At 42.1% G+C, this 22296-nt stretch overlaps 2 protein-coding genes across 5 annotated transcripts in view; both read right to left on the bottom strand.

Moving 5' to 3' along the window:
- The window catches only part of EXOG (exo/endonuclease G), a 48163-nt gene extending 41468 nt beyond the window's left edge, over positions 1–6695 (bottom strand). For all 4 annotated transcript variants that reach the window (XR_008821347.1, XM_056335472.1, XM_056335471.1 and 1 more), the window contains exons 1-3: positions 6440–6695; positions 5025–5174; positions 1442–1581 (exon numbers count right to left, since the gene is read on the bottom strand). Coding sequence is in view for 3 of the 4 variants with exons in the window: in XM_056335472.1 (XP_056191447.1) it covers positions 1442–1581; positions 5025–5174; positions 6440–6680 (531 nt within the window). In the remaining variant the exon portion in view is untranslated. The remainder of the gene's footprint in view (positions 1–1441; positions 1582–5024; positions 5175–6439) is intronic.
- Positions 6696–8170: 1475 nt separating this feature from the next.
- Positions 8171–22296, bottom strand: part of ACVR2B (activin A receptor type 2B) — a 108277-nt gene continuing 94151 nt past the window's right edge. The window contains exons 9-11 of the mRNA XM_056337618.1: positions 20935–21073; positions 18465–18595; positions 8171–17328 (exon numbers count right to left, since the gene is read on the bottom strand). Of these exons, the coding sequence (XP_056193593.1) occupies positions 17134–17328; positions 18465–18595; positions 20935–21073 (465 nt within the window). The 3' untranslated portion in view covers positions 8171–17133. The remainder of the gene's footprint in view (positions 17329–18464; positions 18596–20934; positions 21074–22296) is intronic.

Genomic DNA, 22296 nt, shown 5'->3' with positions numbered 1-22296 from the left:
TAGCTACTCTTTTTTTTGAATGAGAAGGACGCTTTCACCCATGCTTGTCATTTATTTGACTGCCTAATGGGTAACTTTTTCTTTCCCTTACAAGTAAAAGTTTTATTAAAAATATTCATCATTATTTTATAAATTCATAACATGCAGGTGATGAAATTATTTACGAGACCGTAATGGCCAAACATGTACATATCTGCCTAATTTTATCTTTCAAAAGTGTTATAAACCTCTCTGAACAGAAGCCCACATGTCTCCAGATACAAAGGATGTGGCACTGAAAAACAACGCCCGTGCAGGCAAATAAAGAAAAAAATTTCCAAGATCTTAACCCAGAATCTTCACAGGTCCTGTACTTGTCAGTGTTTTTTACATAGTACTTTCTCAAATTGAAGGGGCTGACAGAACTCCTTAGGATAATGAGCAAATACTACCCACACTAATTACAACTGTGAAATAAAAATTTTATAATCCTTTATTTGAAAGATTGTATCATCTCACTGCATTTCAAGCCAGGTACAGGATCTCTGCACAGGTAGCTCACCAGCAAAATCTCCCCAAAGACCACAAATAAATAACCACAAAGACATTTCCAGTAGAAGTAAAACAACTGGTTCTTTCATCCACCACATGCCACTGTGCTGTCACTCTACCCCACCGCATACTGTTCTGTCTGGTAGAAATACAAATTCAAACTGCTTTTTAATTGACAAATTGCTGCATTAGGCACATTTCACAAGAGGATCCAATAAATCCAAGGCTGCTTTGTTAGTCCGCCAAGGCATTAGAGCATGCTTTTCTTACAGCTCAAATAAATGGCAGGTGAAGACATTTTATAGACTGAAAGAACTATGGCAAAAGGTGGTTCTAATTTACCTCATACACACTGCCAGAAAGGAAAAAGCCTTTTAAATCATCCAGGCAATCCCCTTGCCGATACAGAACAGTACTTAACAGCTTCTTTGCTCTGCCCAATCTAGCCTTAAACATCTCAGCACCTGTTGGCCAGAATGAAGTCACCGTACCCTGTCTCCCTTGAACTGAGCTTTGGAAGACAATTGAGGTTAGTCTGATGAAGGTTATCATCTTCATTTTACAGGTAGACAATGTGACATACAAGAGGTTGAGAAGACTTGCTTAATACTACGCTGTTCAAGATATACTCACATCTTCTCTGCCAAACAAGCTAATCAAGGTGTAATTTAATGAAGTATGTCACCAGAGCATGCACCCGATTTAGACGCCTGAAGCAGACTGTGAGAGCATCTACAGTGCTCAGTCAGGAACACACCTTGTAACTCCAAGTCCAGATCTGTGCATCAATAATGAGATCATGTTCCATCTCAAAACAAACTGTAAAAGGAACACTGCACATTACTTTAAAGGGTCTTTTGACCCTTTCTGACTGAAAAACACAAATTAAAAAGAAAAAACAAAATCCTACTGTTGAAAATTTGTTATCTCCCGCTGGTGCCATGTGTCCTCGTGACCATCCGCTCCCAAGGTAATCTTCATTGACAGCACTAAACATTAGAGGGATGTTAGGATCTGGTCTGAATTTACAGTGCCTTCGGTCCGCACTGCCTGAGGAATAACACACCAAACTGTTAGGTTATCATTAAACCATCATAAAAACAAGACAAAAAACTGGTTCTGTCCCATCTTGCCAAGTGACCCAAGCTTAAGGATTACACACATTCATCTAAATTGGGTATTTGTCTTCTCAACCATAAAAAAGAATAACTCTGCTTAAATACCTGTGCTTCAGTTCTCAATCCGTCCCAACTATACACCAGAAATTCTAACATGCTTTTATAGAGAAAAAGCAAAATACTTTGGCCTTTATCATAAATGCAGGCACATTAAAGGCAAGATTGCTAAAGATATAAACCAGTATATATTCACTCTTTAGGACAATTAAGATACACAGATCTTCACTACAACCATTTCTTCTTTTTCCAAGCCTAGCCTGAAGTAGGATGGGTATATCTTTATAAAATTAGACTTTGTAAAATAATAAGACTTTCTCTTGAATGGGTTAAGTAATTTGTTCTTCATGAACACAGAAATAAACATAGAGCTTTCCTGTTCCTTTCCAAGATTCCCCTTCTGCCTGTCCAGACATTTGGGAAATGTCCACGAAAATGACTAGGCCTAAAGTATTCTGGTAGACAACAACATTTTGTGGGGAGGGTTGGGAGGGGAGCTAACTTAACTGTTGCAGAGTTGGCAGCCCATTCTAAGTTGCTGTCTTCACTGGGGAGTCTGTGCCTTCTTCCCAGGTTTACTGGTCATACACCTACATTTGTGTCCTTCCACTGCGTGAAGTCCCAGTCAACTCCTTGGAAAAGAAATTACGCTGAGTAGGCTGCAACTTTGAGACTACTTCATCCCAAACACTGACTGCCTCCTTGGAAGTGATGGTCAGAAGAGCCCTACATGAATTATTCTGGCACTGACAACCTCCTGTAACACACCATCTTTCTTAGGAAACAGCTTGGGACCTAAGAACTTCCATAGTTAAGGAAGCTGCTCTAGAGAAGCAGCAGAGGTACGTGCAAGGGCTAACTCAGCTGTGCCTGTGCAAGGGCTCCACACAGGGAGTGGCACAGCATGCAGCTGGAAAATAACTGGCTTAGAGCACCATCACTGTGTCCACATTTTTTTCTCCAAAATGACAATATAATTCAAAGTATCTACAGCATACTGATTTCTTTCTTTATAAAATTCAGGGTGTCATCTTAGGCATAATTTCATAGATGCAATATACAGGACTGTTTTACAGTCTCTTTTCATTTAAGCATGAATCCGGGCCTGTACACACCAGAGAATTTTCCTCAAACTCAGCAGTTTATAGAGCACCTCCTATTGCTATACAACGCGAATGGCAATTTTCAATAGTCATCACTGCTAGCTGTTAAAACTATTCTTTCTTCTATAGCCGACCGTGCATGCACAGGCAAACTGCAGCACTCTGGCTTTTTTGTCATGTCAATACTATCACTGAGCACATTTGCACCCTACGCTTCCTTGTGCTCCATACTGAGAAAAAAAGTGTGGTACATGTCTCCATTTGGCAGCTCTTTGAAGAACACAAGGATATGCAAAGACCACAAGGAAGAGGCGGACAATGAGCATGCATATGGATAATGCATTTCTTGGAAAACAGTGCCTGTAAGCAATTTCCTCTTTGCATAAGTCCATGGAGGTGATGTCAAAACATAGAGGTGGTCAGAGCACCTTTATGCACTGCAGGTAGAAGGAAGGAGCTTCACCTCTCTTTTATTTTGGTAAAGCATGTGACATGACACTTCAACACAGGAGTGATGCTTAGGAAGCCACATGGACAGGTTTATCAGTGTGCAAAACAACAGAATTCTTATTTTTAAAAAATCCTATTTAATCTCAGTATTTACGACAAAGTGTAACCTATCAATTAAACCTGAAAAACAGAAAAATGTATCCTTATTTATTCTGTGTTCACTGCTTTGACGAAAACAGCTAATTTCTTCTGTAATCAATTTTGTACATCTCATATACATGTAAAGATAATTTCTTTCCACTATGTTTTTTAAACATTTAAGTTCTTACTTATCAATAAAGTACATTTTTTTACATCACAGCCTTTTAAAACTCCAGAACACCAAAGGTTTTCGTGACCTTCCCCAAACAACACAGTTCTACCTCAAATCTCAATTGGAGTAGCTATCAGACATAAATCAAGAGTTGAATGCCTCAAGATGCTTGATCTCAGCTTACAGGTTACTTGTATCTGATCATTTGGAAAACATTTTAGCAATTCGGCTATTAAGGCCCACTTGAAAGTAAGCCTGGCATTACTGCTTTCTTCTCAGAAACAAGTGGAATCAATGATGCTACTTAGGGGTTGGTTATAAATATTTTCAGGATCACGCTTTTAATTTTGAAAGGTAATTTGAAGACAGTGATTAAGATATATTTAGAGGGCTACTGCATTCATAAAACATTTTACAATTATACAGTTACCTCCATTACTAATAATTTGCCTTATAAAAACTGAACTAATGCTATAAACTTAATTTACAATGACTGTATACTTCTCATATTTCATTCACTACTGACAGCAAAAAAAATCACTGAGCCTCTGTCTTGCATAAAGAACAGGAGAGAGAGTATTAGATAATGCACATCAGAAAATACAACAGAACTGCATCAGCGTAAATAATGGCTGCAGTAAGTAGGTAATGCCCTATCCATCTTTGAACAATTACAGCAGTTGAAGTCCTTTGCTCCATTTTTATCTCACAAATGGACATTCCTCTTTTCTTCCCATTCTGAGCAAATCTCTAAGATCTGCACATGAACAAGTCTGGTCACTAAAGGCGCTGACTCCACAAGCATTCACACATATGGGGCAGTACCTAAACTGGCATAAACTGGACCACAGAACTAACTACACTAGCTAAGGAAGCAAAAGCAATTTTCATGTGCTTCAGCAGTAACACTGATCTTTGCAGGTCTGAATCCAGTAAGGAAAGTTTAATTTTCAGCGTTTCATCTTTCCTCCATTCATGTTTAAAAGAGGTAAGTTAAGCTTCACTCCTGCAACATGACTTAACTGACACAGCTATATTAATCTGGTGCTTACAGACTGTTTCATAGCAGAAATTTCCCACAGAAGGTAGCTCTAGTTCTCCTTCATTCCTCCCTTTCATAGCCCTTGGGCCAAGTGTATCTTGCAGGCTTCAGGACATTGTACATCCAATACCAGACTAGTCCCAACAAGTGAAAGAACACTGAAGAGGCCTGCCAACCTGCAATGACAGATCACTTAAATCACTAGCAACATTAGACATATACTCTCATGAATGAAACTGACATCCACCCAGAGGCACGCTGCCTCCAGTGGGATTGTGAATGGGTGGAAAAATCCATACCTAGAAATCACTATAGTATTTTTCTCCCTGCTTGCTCCTGGGTCCACCTTTCTGTGAACAGCAAAGCCCATTCTGGGCATCATAAACGTAAGCAAATAAATACCTACATACCCAGCGTCTTCTGTTTTGAAATATGTTCTATCACCCATCTAGGCACTCGTTTTGCCTGGTCATAAGACAATGCATGATTTGTATAATATCTGGTCTCTGTTCCAGCTTCAGGGAATCCATATTTTTCCAGCAGAGACTCTTCTACTGGTTCTAAGAAGAAAAATAAACAGAAAGCCATCCAAAGATGAAATGGGATCAGAAACAAGACAGTAAGAAAAGTATGTCAGTGGATGTAAATATACTGTATAGGGAACTACTTGAGGTTACTGCCACAATTAAGACCTAAAAAAAATACGGAGAGCTATCCAGTGAAACTCCCTTCTACAAAAAAAAAAGTTGTGCTTTTCATTGTGTCCTCACATGAGGATCTCAGCTCTAGGACTAACTCATCCACTCTACTGCCTCCCAATATCTACCTAGCAATTGCCTTGGGCTGGCCTTCAGAAGAAAAGCTAACAGATACTTAGGAACAAATCAGTCAAAAAAAGAAGTTACGGACACAGGAAATCAAAACACACCCATTTCACCCTTCAGAGTTGGAAATTACACTCCTCCTCACAAACTGAGATGTAGGAGTTGAGCAAAAGCACGAGTCCTGCAGTCACCAGGAGTGTGTGCTCACACGCTTCTGAATGAATGAAAGCTTCACGTTGAGGATTTGTTGGGGGTTTTTTTGTTGTTTGTTTGTTTTTTTTTTTTTGCAAGTGACATTTTTGTCTCATGGAGGAATATTTACAGCATCTTACTGACTTCCTTGTCCTCCAGCCATCTGTTCGACAGCCACTCGTGTTTTTAGAGCCGTTCTTCCTGTGCTTTCCAACAGTCCGGTGCTTTTAAAGCCTTCAGGTTTCCCCCGGGCCCGGTGCCCCCCGCAGCCCCCTCCCCACGCCGCAGCCCCCTCGGCAGGTGGGCCGGGGCCTTCCCAAGGGGACAGCCACCACCCGTGCTGGCCGCAGCTCCCCGGGACAGCCCAGGGCACGCAACAGCTTAAACGTAGCTATAGCCTGACCTGAACTGCATGTTTAAAAATAAATATATATATCTGTGTGTGGTGACATTATGGGGCCGTTACCAGATCACACCAGGCTGCTGCTCTCCGCTCCCCACTGCCACACGGGACGCTTGCTGCCACGGTGGCACGAAACCCCCTCCCTGGCAAGCCACCAGCGCCTCGGCGGGAGCAGGTGCGGCGAGGAGACTGCGTTTCCAGCGCAAGTTACAGCCCAGCATCCCCAAATAAGCCCCCCACGCCCCCAACCCGGCGCAGGTACCAGGGAACCGCCCGCCCTCCCGCCCCCCCCGGGCGCCCCAGGCTGGGAAAAGGCTCCCCTGAGGGGAGGGCGCCGGTTCGGGGCCGCAGGGCTGTGGGGAGCGGGGCCGCCGCGCCCGGCCTCCCCTCTGCCCGCGGCTCTTACCCTCCGGCAGGGCTCGCCCGGGGACCGGCTCCAGCTGGCTCTGGCTGCGGAGAAGCCGCCACGCAACCCAGCACGACACGGCGGCGCCCGCCGCGGCCCCGCAGAAGAAGCCGCCCAGAAAGCGGCGGTGCCGGGGCAAGGCCGCCATGGCGGCGGGCGGGGGTGTGCAGCCGCGGCGCCGCGCTACCCCGCCGCGCCCCCTGCCGGCTCGGCTGCGACACTGCGGGCGTCTGGGCGCCATGGTGGCGGCATCGCCTCAGCGGCGCCGCGCGGGAAACCACCGGCAGGGAGGGGCGGCGCGGGGTTTGCCCGAGAGCGGTGGGGGAGGGAGGGCGAAGGCGCGGGGCTCGCCCTCACGGGGGCCGCAGGGACCGCCCGCCGAGGGGCGGCCTACCGAACCGCCAGCCGGCGAGCACCGCAGCGTGCAGCGTGATTGGCTTTAATCACCTTCTGGTGATGTGGCATCAGGCTTTCTGTCAGGACCACCACCAGCCCGATTACTGCTGGGGGTTTTTCCCTCACAGGTGCCCGGTAGTGTTTGTATGGGCCTCATGTGGGCCCACTGCAAGCATTTCCAAGCCAGCACCAAGCGTGAGGCGTTTTTGCTGAAAAAAAGGACCAGTTTAGCCATGGAAAACACCAAAACATGAGGGCTGCGTCGCCACGCTGTCAGCTCACTGAAGGCAGCTTGCCCAGTGGTCTGGCCACACTTCGGTTTGTGGCTGAGGGCTTCTTCTTGTCTCATGTGGAGACTAGGACATGTGGGGACTAGGAGTGCAGGGGACTCAGGCTTTTTTTTTTTTTTTTTTTTTTTTTTTTTACCTTTTGTAATCTTCTTCCAGCTCCCGTCCCCCTGCCTCACAGAATCTTTTTCGGTGCCCTGCTGAAGTGGGGAAAAACCCCACCAAGCCCACGGTGTATGGAAGCTGCACCTCGGTCCCCGGTCTCGGCTCCCCCTGGCAGCAGATAGCTCACGCTGAAGCCATTTCCCTGACTGCAGTTTCCCCGCCTGGGAGCCTTGCAGCACTCGTGCATGCTGCGTGGTTGCTAACAGCCTCCCTCGGAGGAGGAAAATCTCCAGCCATCTTCATCAAGGACCTGGTTGTGCGGTTGCTGTGGGCACACTGTGAACAGGGGTGTGCTGGTTCATAGCAGCTGTACGTTCAGTGTTGTAACTTTCAACTTCCAGCAGCTGTTAGGGAATTAGCGGACAAATTTTTGTAAATCAGGTTAGAACCATTTAGGCGACTGCTGTCCCTTGCTCTCTGCTCTGCTCTTCTGCTAGAGCTGGTGGAAGGGAAGGGCAGGCACTTCACTGCATGGTCCTGAGATTTACCTTAAACCGCCCCCCCCCCCCCCCTCCCCCGATCACTGGCAGCTGCAGCTACCTTGCTGGACTTTATTGATAGAGCTTAGCATGCATGTAATTCCCTGTGTAAACAGGTTTTTGCTGGGAATGATAAGCAGTGCTACCATAGCGCTAGAAGAGGCAACACACTTAAAAGCGTACAGCAATTCAAGCTAATTCCCTCTTCCCTCTGGAGGAGTTACAAATGATGGGCAGCAGAGGCCTCAGCTATGCCTCTGCAGGGATTTTGTTAGGGATTTTGTATAGCTGAGAAGCTATTAAAACACCAAAACACTCTTCTATAAAAAAGGAAATACTCCAGCTAGATGCTAAAGACAACAAAGTAACAATGATTTTTCACATTGCACCAACAAAAGAAGCAATTATTTGTAATTTACTGTTTATTTTCATATACAAAAAGATAAACTTGAAATAGGTTCTTTCTAGTTTTTTTCCTCCTATCTGTTGGGGTGTAGCTGCTTCACACAGGGCAAATACTACATTCATACTGATTTATTCAGACACCCAGTGCAAAGCTGAAGCAGCAAAACTCCAACTTGGCAGATCTAATTTCAAACTTGAGACTCATTTCTAAAATACCACAGTAAAAAGGAACAAAGATCCACTGCAAATTCATGAACTATGATACAATGTTCTTTCCAAAATGTCTTCATTTCATAACTGCAATACAATGGATGTCTGCATTAGGCCATTTTATATATACATTTTATATATATATACTTTTGCAGAATACATATATAAAATATACATATATAAAAAATCAGCACACTTCAATCCAAAAGGGGTTACAGCAACGAGCTTAACTCTGTATACTTTTTTCTTTAACAGGATACTTTAGTATAACTTTTGTTAACTCAGTAGTACAAGCTATCTCTGTTCTACATTTTTATAGCTACAAGAGTGAAATATAACCTACAACATTTACATTTCACATATCTTGGTATACAAACAGTACTTATTGAATTTGAGCCAAGGACCAAAAGACTCTTTAAAAATTATTTCACCATCTGATAGAGCTTCCTGTAATTTACACTCAGTTTATTCTGCAATCTTCTAAATCATTTACTTAATCTCATAGTTTGAGTTTAAATCCATTCAAACTGGAAATCCTGGAGAAACAGGTTACTGCAAACTCTTATGTATACTCTATATATACAAGTTAAGTAACACAGCGTAATAAGACTTAGCTATTTATCCTAAAACTGATATACACATATTTCACTACGCTAGACAAGTCTTAGGATTTTTATTTTATTTCTTTAAATAAAGCACAAATTTAGAAGTAGCTGGTAAAACTTACAATAAGATGGTTTAAAATGACAAATGGTTAGGGTGAAATTTCTTTCTGCTGGTGCCAAAACTTTTTCTTGTGAGTTTTGTACTATGCTGTGTTGTTTAACTGTATGCATCTAATGTTACATGCAGAAAGCTCTTTCCACAAGAATTGACATCAAACTGTACTTAAGTCAACTTTACAGTATAAAATTTGTCAAACTTAAGGACGAATGTGAAAATATTAACAGGTGAAAGATCAGGCTTTCAACTCTATCATGAGGATCATGCAGAATTCATAAGTAGATAGTTTGAGCAGATTGACAATGGCATTGTGCGGACTTATGGCATAGAATTGAGGTCAAGAATGTTACTTAGTTTGCAGTAACCACCTCCTTCAATTCTCATCCACCAACAGATCAACTTTTGCATCATAGTTATTCCATTGGAAGGCCAGCAGCATTGCAAAATGCCTCCTCCTGGGAGATTTTAGTATTTTTTGTAAATGATTTACCAAAGATAATCACAAACCATCGATAGCCATAGAAACATTAGACAGTCAAGGAAAAAACAGGGAAAGGGAAGCATCTCCTTTTCTTCCTGTAGTAATAGTAAGTTAATAACTAATATTTAATTAATTAAATGAATTACTAGTAATAGTAAATTCATTACTATTTGGATTGGAAAGCTATTATTTTGTCCAAGTAAAATACAGACTGTAATGTTGCATCAGCTACATGGACACAATTTTAAAAAAACAGACATTTGGGAGGGGAACACGTACATAAGGTGTAGATTAAAAGAACGGTGTAACTTTTTTATTTTTTCCCCAGAAAATATATCCAGAACAGAATTCTCTTCAGCAAAGTACCATTAAGAAGTCATTACGGTTGAAGGTCTGCTTTTATGAGAAGGTTCTTGGGAGAAGGTGGTTGGAAAAAGGAAAGGGCCAGACGGGTTCTAGGTCTTGCCAACACGTTTTTTGCTATTGACAAAGTTGTTCTGGTTCCAAATCCACCTTCAGGAGCTATGAAATGCTCCAAACTCCTACTCCTCCTCTCTCATGGCTGGAATTTTGGTTTGGATTGGTTTTTTTGGGGGGTTGGGTGGTGGGGGTCCTAGTGTTTTAACAGGGGTGGCAACACAAAGATGCCAGTGACCACTAAATTAGGATTTTAATTGACTAGGATGGTTACTGGTTAAACTTCAGTTCCTCAAAACAGTGGAAAATTTGAATTAAGTATGGCCAATGCCTGCCTTTTCACAAAATCAGAACCTATGAAGTCTTCCCAGAACATGTTTTAGTTTTGCAATACTAACCTTACTGGAATGTTATATACTGAGGTTTGTTTTGGTTTTTTTTAACAACTGGAAAGATTAAGAGGCCTCTGCTTAAAAATGGGCCAAAAAATGCAGAAATAGTATTTTAATCACATCATCTGCCCCATTAAAATACTGAAATAAAAGGCTAACAAAGGAAGCACTTTTCAGAAAACACTTTCTTGATATATATCCAGCACAATGCCATTATAGAGCTTCAGAGAAGCCCTTTTGGTTTCAATGTTGGAAAACAAAAAAGTTTTGCTTTTTTCCTTCAGTCCTTGGGGATCACTTTCCATTTACATATATATATCATATATATACCTGTATATATGTATATGATACATATATATAAACACCCATATATAGCAAGGTTCCTGTTTGTGTATGTTACAATATTGTAGTATCAAGGAGAATCCAGATAGCAACACTGTTGTTTAACATGAGGTTTGAGGTAATTGGTTCTTGAAATACCTGGATCACAGACTGCATCCAGAAATAACAGCTGGGCAATGAAAAGTGTTTTTTCAGACAGAAAAAACTAGTAAAAAAAAAAAAGCTTACAGCAGTTGCTTTTACATGGAGAAACAAAGGCACAACAGAATCGCATTACATTTCAGAACAGCTTGATGGACATAACACAAGTATGATCTCTTTCTGTGGAAGTGTCCTGACAAAAAGGATTACTGCTTACTCGATAGGTTACTACTTCAGTCAGGCAACCGAGCGTCACCCCAGAAGTAGAGTTTTAAGAAAGAAGTCCCATGTAAGTAAGGGACCAGGTGTACTTCGAAAGTGCTCCAGGAACAACACGCACATTCACGGTCCCACAGAACGGGATGGCACCTCTCCCGCTGGCTTCCACAGGGCCAGGACTTCACTAACACCACAGATGTAGGACTCCGCAATTGCAGGAGCCTGCTCAAAGTCGTTTAAGCACTGGTTTCAAAAGGCACACTGTCAAGCCAGCTTCAAGGTAGTGCAATGTACCGTTTGGTTTAAAGCTTTTCTCAGTAGCTCTTACCCCACTGACACTGTGCTGTCGAGGCTAAGGGAACCAAAAAGACCAGAGTGAATTTAACGTCCAATGGGAGAAGTTAGCTGAAGTAAAAAGAAAACATTTTAAGGTGGTTTTTTTTCTTTAATACTTCGAGAATACCTTGGATTGGCTACACAAATTTGGAATGCTCTTTTTCAAAGTAGGACTTTGGACATGACAGTGCTCCTTTTCTCTAGTGCCTCCAGCCCAGCGTAAAATCTGATGCTGGGAACAGAGAGCACATATCTGCGTGTCTGGTGAAGCCCGATTAGTTGTGTCATTTCAGAGAGCAGGAACTTCTAGGAATTGGTTTTATCAGGACTCTACTGGCAACAGCTCCTTACAGATCATATTGTCAATGCAGCAGACACAGCTGCTATAAACGGATACGGCAGTGAGCGAGATCAGCCCGGCTATTTGGTCTTGGTAAATTCTTAACACCCTGACTTCACAACTCACTGCAGCACCATGGCATATGCCAAACGACACACTTCTCACACATGGATACTTGCATGAATACGTGAAAAAAAACTCTTCCTGGTTAAACTGAAGATGGTCATAGAAAAGCAATTAAGCTTATTTAGCAGAAGGGATGTGACATGCAAGATAACCTAAACATATACTCAGTGCCGTCCTCAAAGCATGTCCAAGTACATCCAAACTTGCTCCTCTAACTGGTTTCAGGCTAAATGTGTTCTATCCTCTAGACTTTGATGTAGTGCACACAATTTAGACATCATATATATATTTATTTATTTGCTGTGCATACACAGACCTTTCTCCCCTTTCCCTGCAGAAACATATTAGACATTACAAAAATAATTTGTGGTATAAAAGAATTCTCACACAATGTAGAATTTTTGTTTGTATATGTAACTAAAATATATATATATATTTCCAAAAGTAAAAAAGTCAAAATGTCCTTATGTTCCTCTATTATATAGTCTATTTTATTTACAATGTTACCAAACAATATTCTGTATGTAAAAGTGATAATAGTGTACGGGACACTTCCTGCTTAGCAACTTCTCAAGCAGAGTGTGGCTTGAAGAGGACTGCAACAACAGCACTGTCACAACGTTATCAACCAGCACCTTCACCTGCAGTACGAGTTTCTTCCATACTAAGTGAAATCAAATCTTCCCCCTATAAACAGGGCAAGTTCTGACAGTCTGCCCAGAAAGCAGCCCAAGAGGAATGAAACCTGTGTTCTCCGCTTTCTGCTGTGATACTAAGGGGGATTGGGATTCCTAACAGCGAGGCCTGATCCAGCCAACCTGGAAATGGCCCCCAGCAACGCTGCACTGCGTGGACCCACAAGGCTTCTGCTGCAACCAACAACTTCACGTGGGAAAAGCAGGGAGTCAGACACCCAAGTAAAATGCAGTGGAGTTACCAGGGGACACTCACGGACCTTCTCTTTGGAACAAACACACACAAAGATCTTGGCATTTCCATAGGTGTCACTTTACCTAGCATAGCGTATTCTGTAAGAGAATTTCAGCTGAAGAACAAGGCAGAAGAGAAAATGGCTTTATCTTAAACAGAGAAAACTTTATGATCAGGACTAGCTAACACCCTTAATCATAATAAGCCTGGTACTACTTAACTGATGGTTAGACTGGTTTCTAGCCATCTCTTAGAACATGCACATGTATTTTCCCATGAGCCACGTACAATTTCCAACTTTGCCCTGCTAATGCAATTTCATTAGAAAGTCACAGCTCTATCATCTCAAAAAAAGTGGTGTTAGCTCCTGTGGTACCTCCACTTCCAAACTGTGAACTCAAACTTTCTCCACCTAGGAAACCAGCCCAGCTAGTGCAATAAATTCATAAAGGGAGTTACTCCAGAGAGATGGGGAATCCTGGCTCCTAAAGTCAAGGAGAATTTTTACCCAGGATAGTTAAGGTTAATATTCACCTAAGAAATGCCACACAAGAGAGGAAGGTCAACAATAAAATTCTGCAGCAAAGTTTTTGAAGAGCTACTTCCTCTAAGTCTGAATGGGAAGTGAAATTTGGTGCTTGGAAAGTACCGTAAGAGGTGTTGTACCCATCATATTCAAGGGAGTGTTAAGAGGAAAAGAGCCGCAATTGCTTATTACAGCTAAATGTATGGAGGTGCCCGATGGCTGGCTGGCTTGGAAAAAGCCTCTGCAGTACTGAACAGAACAAAAATCATGTTGTCAATGAGAGTTCAAATGCTAGAGTAGCGCTGAGGAAACCACTTGCTTGACAGCTCAAGCGTTGAAAGACCACTAAGTTAATCAGAGCTTGCCTTCATTAATAAAATAAATAAATACCAGTTTCAAAGAACAGCTTTAGCTAAACTGGTACAAATTTGTAAATAAGCAAAAGTTCAGCATTTCTTTCTCTGCTGCAACAGCAAGACACACATACCTACAAACATTTACAATTTGTAACTGAGCACACACGCAATTTGGAAATTCTTTTAAAAATCATTTTCTGAATCCTGTTGACAAGATGATCTATAAGGAACCATTACACCAGGGAAGATGTAATACTTTACAATCAACATTTGGTCAAAGTTTGTATGGTCGTGCAGTTCCCTGCAGTAAGATAAGCTACACGTGAGAAATTTTTATGCTTTCTCAAAAGAGAAGATTTCGGAGACTGTCTAATAGGCTATTAAAATCATATGGCACTTTCAATAAATACTTTAAAGCTTCTTAAAGAAATCAGGATAAAAAAGCAACTGCTGTAATAAGCCTGTTTTAGCCATAATACATAATGCTGAAGGAAAAAATCCAGAACAGCAAACAAACAGGTATTAACAGTTAAAAGACAGTACAGCTTTTTTCTTTCTGCAGCAATATGAACCAGCTCCCATGCCTGGGGAAATGGAAGCAAGCCCACCTCAAAACAAGTATTCACTCAATCTTAACCGCTCTACGCTCCACCCCAACCCTTACATCACTTCACTACTAAAACATAGTCACATTTTTATATAAATCTCAGTGCAGAAATGTATTAAACATGAAAAATACTGATCCTGCGAACTTTTATGACCATGCCTGACATTAAGTGAGCGCCTAATGTCATGACGCCAGAAGAGCTACCTACACACTTAATGCCAAGCATAGGTATGTTGCAGCATCAGACCCAAAGATGCCAACCACGACCAGGGACATTGGCTGGGACAAAATGGTATGGTTCCGTCTGGTTTTGTCAAGGTGTTCTCAACAGAAGCACATCAACAATAGAAACTTCCAAACCTACACACAGAAATACAGTTACATGTGTGTACATACTAATATGCAATATACATTCAGTAACTTGAAAGAATAGGTTAAGACTTTATTCAGATAGACAAATTAAGGCAATTATCTTAATGTCTCTTCAAGATAAAGGACCATGTCCTCATTTGTGATCTCTAGGTTTTAAAGCTATATTTTTCAAGAAATGTGTTTCAATTTTCTTTGTATTTTCTCCAATTAGTGATTTTTGCTTGCTTAATAAATTATAACTGTGCAAGGGTGCACGCTGACAATTTGGCAGTGGCAAGTCCAATTAGTTTATATAATACAGACTTTTTACATTTTCATAAGAGGGTGATCAGTTTAGAACTGCATTTTGGTTTAACAAACTGAAAAATTTAGGAGTTCTGGCCATTCCATGGATATAACTTTGTCAGTCTAGCAAGACACAGAATTCATGTTATATTCAAAGTCAAAAAAATAAAAATAATTAAAAAAAAAAAAAAAAAAAGATGTACTGTCCTTTCACTAAAACAGACCAAAAGAAAAAATAACACAGAATGGAAACAGCCTTCACAAATAAGAGTGAATAATGCCCAGGTACCTTATATAGGCAGTTATTCTACAACTGTATACAGTTATTTACAATGGTGCTTTATAAAACAAACAGAAAAAAAAATGGTAGCACTTCCTAAAAGATTTTGGAACTTTTTTTCATTTTTTTCTTTTTTTAAAACTCCCTTGTCATAAAAGCCAACTTACATTAAAATATACTTACTACAAGACAACACAACTAACAAAATATATAATAAAACTCATACAAGTAGAAAATTCTGAGGTATTTCTGGTTTGAGGTGGTCTGTGGTCATGAAGTTTTTAATTTTTTTTCAGTTTAAACCTCGGAAGCCACGTAACGTGTGTGTGTGTGTGTTTTGTGGTTTTGTTTTTTTTTTTTAAGTTTTTTTTTTTAAACATTGCATGTTTTGCAAATTAAAAAAATATTTCAATGTTGAATCAGCAGCATTAGGAACATTCACTGACTAGAGCGAGTTTATGGCATAATAAGAGTAACGGTATTTTAGAATATGCACCACTTTAAGACAAAAGAGTTTCATCACAGAGTGAGGAGAAAGCAGCGTCAAAGAAACCAGTCGGAGAGATGCTGCGATAATCACTGCTGCTGCTCAGCTGCCTGGGCATCCTGCAGCTGGGCAGGTCATAGGTTTCTCGGATGCTACAGGAGCCATCTGCCACCAGTTCAGGTATTTCCACCCCCGCCCCCAACCCCAAATTAATAAGAGAAAAAAAAAAAAATATATAGAGCCAGTTTTCACACTTTTCCTCTCTCCACCATCTGCACTGGTAGCTTGGGCTGACAGATAATCAACCCTAAGGCCGAATTCCCTGAACTGACTCACACTTCAAGTGAGATGCAAAAATTTTCCCATCTTCCAGTATTTTACCAAAGTGCTCCTGAAAACACACTTTCCCACCTCTTCTGATTACATTGCTTGAAAGCATCCTTCCCATTACTATCTGGAGTCAAAAAATAAAATGTAATTATAGTTCTGCGCTGTTCTTTTACCACCCAAGCCTGAGATACTGGAGGAAGAACTAGCGCCTTGCTTACAACCACTGGCTCTTTAACTCAGCTTTCTCCATACGCTGCAGCTGTTAATACTCTGCCCAGAAATGTCCTTCCCCTCCTCTAATGGTTACCTGAGAAGTAGCTCCATAGCAAACGATGTTTCCCCAAATGCTGCCAAATCCAACGTCACTCTCCCCACCCCTATTCTATGCTCCCCCCTTCAATTCTACCATCAAGAATTAACATTCTCCGCCCAGTTACTTTTTTTCCATGTTACAATGACACCCGTTAGATCCGTAAAAGACACATCTGCTGTTTTTTTTTGAAGCTCACTTCCAACAAAAAAAAAAAAAAAAAAAAAAGGAACTGAACCCAAAACCTAAACAAAATGGGGAAAAAAAATCCTTTTGAGGAAGGTGTATTCTTTATATAACAGTCTTTAAGTTTCCTCCACAGTTTGCAGCATTGCGTTTTCAAAGATGGTAGGTGGTTTTCCTTTATGTCACAGATGCTCCGCTCAGAAGACAGACCGATAAAGAGAAACCCAGAAAACTGAATAAAATGAAAACAACTGAAGTGAGTTTGTTGAGGTTCTGAGGTACCTGCACCTTTTCTGCATTCATTAGTCGGCACCTGAATGCTTGCTGAAATGTCCATTTTCTTAATACAGTAGAGCAATGTGCTGGTAAAATTGATCCAATCCAAAAAAATAATAATAATAATAATAACAATAATAATAAAAAGTCAAGATAAAATAGCAGCTGCATTCATGTGTTTGTTGGATTTTTGTGTTTTTGTTTTTTTGTTTTTTTATGTGTTTTTTTTTTTTAACTTTTTTCTTTTTTTTAAATCCACTGAGTCTGGAAAGACAAAAGTGAACCAGGACTTAGATACTAGACTCTTTGGGTGGCAAGTCCACGTTGGTGACGGATGTCACGATGGAGACGAGGCAGTCCGAGGTAGTGCCGTTTACGGATTTGCGGATCTGCGCAATGCGCTCCTCGACACAGCCCGCTGAGAGCCGAGCCTCCGCATCGTGGTCCCAGCACTCTTCGATGGTCACACAGAGCTGCGCCAAGCCCTGCAGACAACAAGGGGGAGAAAGCACCTTCAGCAACGAAACCTGCTCCAGGGACCACCTTTGCAGCGAACGGGGAAGTCCACTTCACACAGCCTAATGCTGTAAAGAAAAACTAAGAATATTTCCTCCATGGTATGCCAATTACCCTAAAATTAGCTTTAAGAATTGCTTTCAATATGTGGTTTGGGGATTTTTAAGATTCTGCTTTCTAAGGCTGTAGAGCTTGGTCACATCCAGCTTTTTTTCATAGCCCCTAAAGTATTTTTTTTAATATCAAAATACACCCCAAGATTCAGTAGTTAAAGCTTTAAAAGACATTAAGTATTACGAACCCCATGATAAAACCATGAGAGCTGGCAGCACCATATCAGTTACCACGAAACCATTGCTTTGTGGGCAATCGCTGCTGAGGATATCCCCAAAATAACCAAATTCAACTCTGCTAGAAGAGCACAGCTCTTATTTGAACCCTCATTTGAACTGGAATACTCATCTTTACAACCCACAGCTCTCCTTGACTTCTAGCCTATGAGTTAGTACACATGACTGTAGCCAAAACCGTGGCCGTTTGGTCAGAACAGGGGCATTTTTCCTGAAGCCCTGTGAGATTTCATCATCTGCTCAGCTTCCCAGTCTTAAAAAAAATCACCTCTTTTATTAAAAATGCAAGCCTGAAACAATCTACCTCTGGGAAACCCACGCTGCGTTTTGCTTCATTGTCTGCTTGGCTTCACATTTAATTAGTTTTTCCTCAAAAAATTGTTAAATCTTGTATGTTATCTAGCTAGTGAGGAACACGCCTCCAATGGTATGGATCGTTTTCTTTTTCTTAATGGAAGGGACTTTATTTTCCATCCTTTAGACCCACTAAACCACCACAAGCTCCGTGTTCAGCACTGGCTGACTTCAGACAGCTGATTTACCCTCTAAATACAAGGGACAAATGGGAAGTAGAGCATGAAGGTGTCGAGCAACCCCTCGTGCCCTGGCACTGACACTCTAGCACCAGGGAGCTGGTCTGTGCACCAGGGTGGGCTGGTTAGCTTCCCTCCAAAGCTAACGAGCGATGCATAACCACATCCCTTGTTCCCATCACACAGGAAAATATTTTCCACCGTTAACCAGGAGCAACGTACAGGGTGTTTCAGCCAGTGATCCTTGAACACAGGGCGCATCTTTTTGTGAACCACCACTTCTTGCAGGTCCTCAAGGGATGGGTGCTGACCTATTTCTTCTTCGAAAGGCAGCATGTATTCATCCACTGGACCTGAGGCGCACACAGAGAACTGAGTTAGTACAGAAACGTCCTCCGCAGAGCTACCTCCTCCCCATGCATGAGTGAGCTGCGACTCCAGAGCAACCTCAACCCGCTGCAGCAAAGCCTGAAGTTCACATGTCATTGCAGACAAATGCGATTTACATTCCTCCTGCACAATGGACTTTGCTGTCCCCACTGTTTGTCTGGCCACGCATTTTCCACCTCACTGAGTTACGAATCCAAACCCTCAGCCAGGCCTCCCGATCCCACTGCTCTCCTGGAGGAGACTCGCCGGGTAGTCTGGCTTAGTTTAATAGAAAGAGCAAATCAGCCCATCCTCCTCACATTTTAGCACAAATAGCACAGCAATTTGACAGACAACAACCTAGAGAAAGGTTTCAGCGTAAACATCATTTCATTTTAGGCACTGACTAGCAAGGTCAAGCACATACACCACTTGTGATCCGGCTTGTTCATAGGTTTGATTCAGCCCTGACACGCTGGAGCCAGATGCACTTGTCCCAAGTACCAGGTTTAAGTGCAAAATGATTTCTGAACACTTTAGTTATACCAGTTATGGCTGTGAACTGCCCGGGGCCACAGGAATGAGACAACTGTTTCGAGTATCAGTGCAGGTGCTGGACGGTAGCAATAATTTCTGCTTATTGAAACATCATTTGGCTTTTGGCGATGCATAGATGCTGTCTCACAAATGGCAGCCCCGCTTAACTGACAGGCTTTTTCAGGGTGCTCTGCAGCATCACTTATGGTTTCTCCGTAGCAAAGAGTGACCTCTTTCAAGAGTGGAGATATTTCAAGAGGGCCTTTCCAGACTAAAATAAAAGAGCTGACCACTTCAGCTGGTCATGAACTGTGACACCAACAACCTGACATTTAGGTAATCCAGAAACACCCATTCCAACGTATGACACAGTAACTCTCACAACGTCCCCTTCCTCTTCCTCCAAGAGGAATCAAGGCTACAGAGAGCTGCACTGGTGACCTCCAAGCCAAATCCGCTGTTTACACATCACTTCTGAGCTAGAAGTGCAGATGAGGTTCAGCTCCCAGTTGTCCCAAAGGAAGCCTCCTCTCTGATTTAACAGTGCTGCGTATGGCACCTGGAGTAGCTTGGCCAGCTGTTGCCTGAGAAGCGTTGGAAGGGTATCACAAACATGACAGGCAAAAATCCAAGTGGATATTTGGGGGGCCTCAACAGAGAAGGGTTATTCTTTATATGAGTGGATCTGGGTACCGCTGTTTCACCCCACTGTGCTCCTACGTCCCTGCTCCTCTGGCATTTTTTCTAGTTAGTGAATTTTTGAAAAAAAGCCCTCCTCTTACCACACACCTATGCAGCCATCCTAATTATAATCAAGCTCCTTGGTCCTACTGTAATACTAACAAAAACATTTGAAGTCCAGGTGACGTACTGTTAATTTATGAACTTGATATTCAGTCCAGAGTACCTATAACTATACAGAAAGAAAGAAGTTGGAGCAAGCAGACTTGGGGCTACTACAATGAAATGATTGGTTCCCTGGCCGGGGCAAGGTCCTGCAAGTGGCCAGGGTGTCACCAAAGGGCAGCTCTGCTATTTGGATAGAAAAGATGCCCCATTTTGCAGCATCGTTTTAGGATGAAAAACCTGAGAAAGGAGACACCATTAAAGTTCATTCTTCTGGATTACTGAGAAGAAAGGGACGTCCTCTGAAGTTGTTCCATCTACAACAAACTCAGCCCACTGCTGAGAGAAGGCTTGATCAGCGAAAGTCAAAGTTTAATACCAAGCAACTTATGATAGCAGGGAAATGGGCATCCTGATCCAAGAAGATCTTTCCAGCCCTGTGGTCCTGCTATTTCACCGAGGTGTTTCACTTCTGGGCTTTCCATTCAGGCTACCACACTGCCCTGTAGAAGCGAGGTGTGACAGCCAAGCTGGAGCTGAGGGCAGCTCTTCTGTGGAGCTCAGAGCCTGCCCTGGTCACAGGCAGGAAAGCAGAGTGCCACAGAGAGCAGCACAGAGCAGGCTCAGGACTAAAGGACACCCGCCACCGACAGAAGATTCATGTACTCCTTCTCACTCTGAGTTCTCAGCCAATATGCAATGCAACCGCAATTAAAGGCACTTTGAGACTTGAACACTACAAGGGTTGTTATCTACAGAAAATGACAGCTTATGTCAAAAAACAAGCAAGTGAAAAACAAGTTAGCTGCTTAATAAAAATATGCCATTGATTTTTTTTTTTAATATTTTTTTTTTTAAACAAAGCCAGGCCCATGCTCTGGATCACTAAATCATGCTGAAACAGAACCCTCCCCAGGGAAGAGACAATCTTTATTCTTACCATCAACTGCTCTGCATCTGGAGACTAGCTCCCACAACACCAGTCCCATTGCATACATGTCTATTCTCAGGAAGGCGTCTCGTTGGAAGTTGATTGCTCCCTCTAACACTTCGGGAGCCATATACCTCCTTGTTCCCACCTACAGAGAAAAAAAACCCCACAACTCAAGTTACATTCCAGTTGGGCCCATCAGCTTCTGCTGGCTGGAGACAAGTGACAGGTGGTTTCATTAGCCTTACGGCTACTTCTGCTAAAGTTGCACCTCACTCGAAAAACAAGCAAAAGGGAGCTGTTTTTTCTGACACCGAATTCTCATTAAGATCGCCTGAGTCTAGATAAACTACCTGAAGAAAAAAAGCAAAGTGCATGGCTACATGTGTGATATATCATTCAGCGTATGCTACACGTCTAAATTAAATGCAGTGCGGCACGGTGGGTACAGATGAAATCCTGCCTGCTTTGCATCCCACCACATCTCGCTCCAGCAGCACACACTGCATGAGAAAATGCAGTCTCTGGAGACACACAAAACCCCCTGAGGGCAAGTCAGACTTGGTTATTTTAACTGTTGAAAGTTCAATCCCCTTTTACTAAAAAAAAAATAAATCTATATCAATATATATATATATTAAAAAAAAAAAAAAAAAAAAAGAGGAGAAAAAAAAGAGGAGAGTAAAATTGACATATCCTGAAATGATAGGAAAAGGTGTTGGTTTGACAGCCCCTGAATAAAACAAGTCTCCTGCATCCACAGGAGTAGTAAAGCATGAACCCTGCAAAGTCTACCCTGCCCTGGCTTGCCATGATGTGGTTCAGAAAAGATCCCCTCTCACTTTGAGGGGATTCAGTCCTCATTATACTGCCTGTTTTGTTGTGATTAGCCCAGGTAGAGCCATACTGAGCTCTTCATATAGTTGTGGTTACATATGCAGCAGAATTACAGCCCATAATGTAGGGCAGCAGAAAGGAGAGCAAGGGGAAAAGCACCTTTATAACATGGGAACTGAAATGCTTTTAGTATTTTCCTTTAGGAAATTTTCATCTCTTCTTGCTGTTACCCGAGGCAGTCAGGACAGGGGGAAGCCAGGATATGAAAACATGTGCAAAATATTGGAAAAGTTCAAAAAACAGGTGGAAAAATGAGGAAACCTGTGGGGAGGAGCTAACCCAGAAGTGTTCACTCTTCCCGAGATAAAGGTAAAAAGGTAGCCTGCACTGGAGATGGGCATTTGGAAAACCCTGGAGGCACAAGGAGGGGATGCTGGCCTTGCTGTGCCCTGGTACAAGAGCAGAACGAGGAGCTTTGCTCTCTGCAGGGCAAAGGCAGAAAATTAAGAATCCATAAAAATGTAGTAGATTGTT

This window comes from Falco biarmicus, chromosome 4 (assembly GCF_023638135.1).
Source record: "Falco biarmicus isolate bFalBia1 chromosome 4, bFalBia1.pri, whole genome shotgun sequence".
Lineage (NCBI taxonomy): Eukaryota > Metazoa > Chordata > Aves > Falconiformes > Falconidae > Falco > Falco biarmicus.
This window is presented reverse-complemented; position numbering and strand designations above follow the sequence as displayed.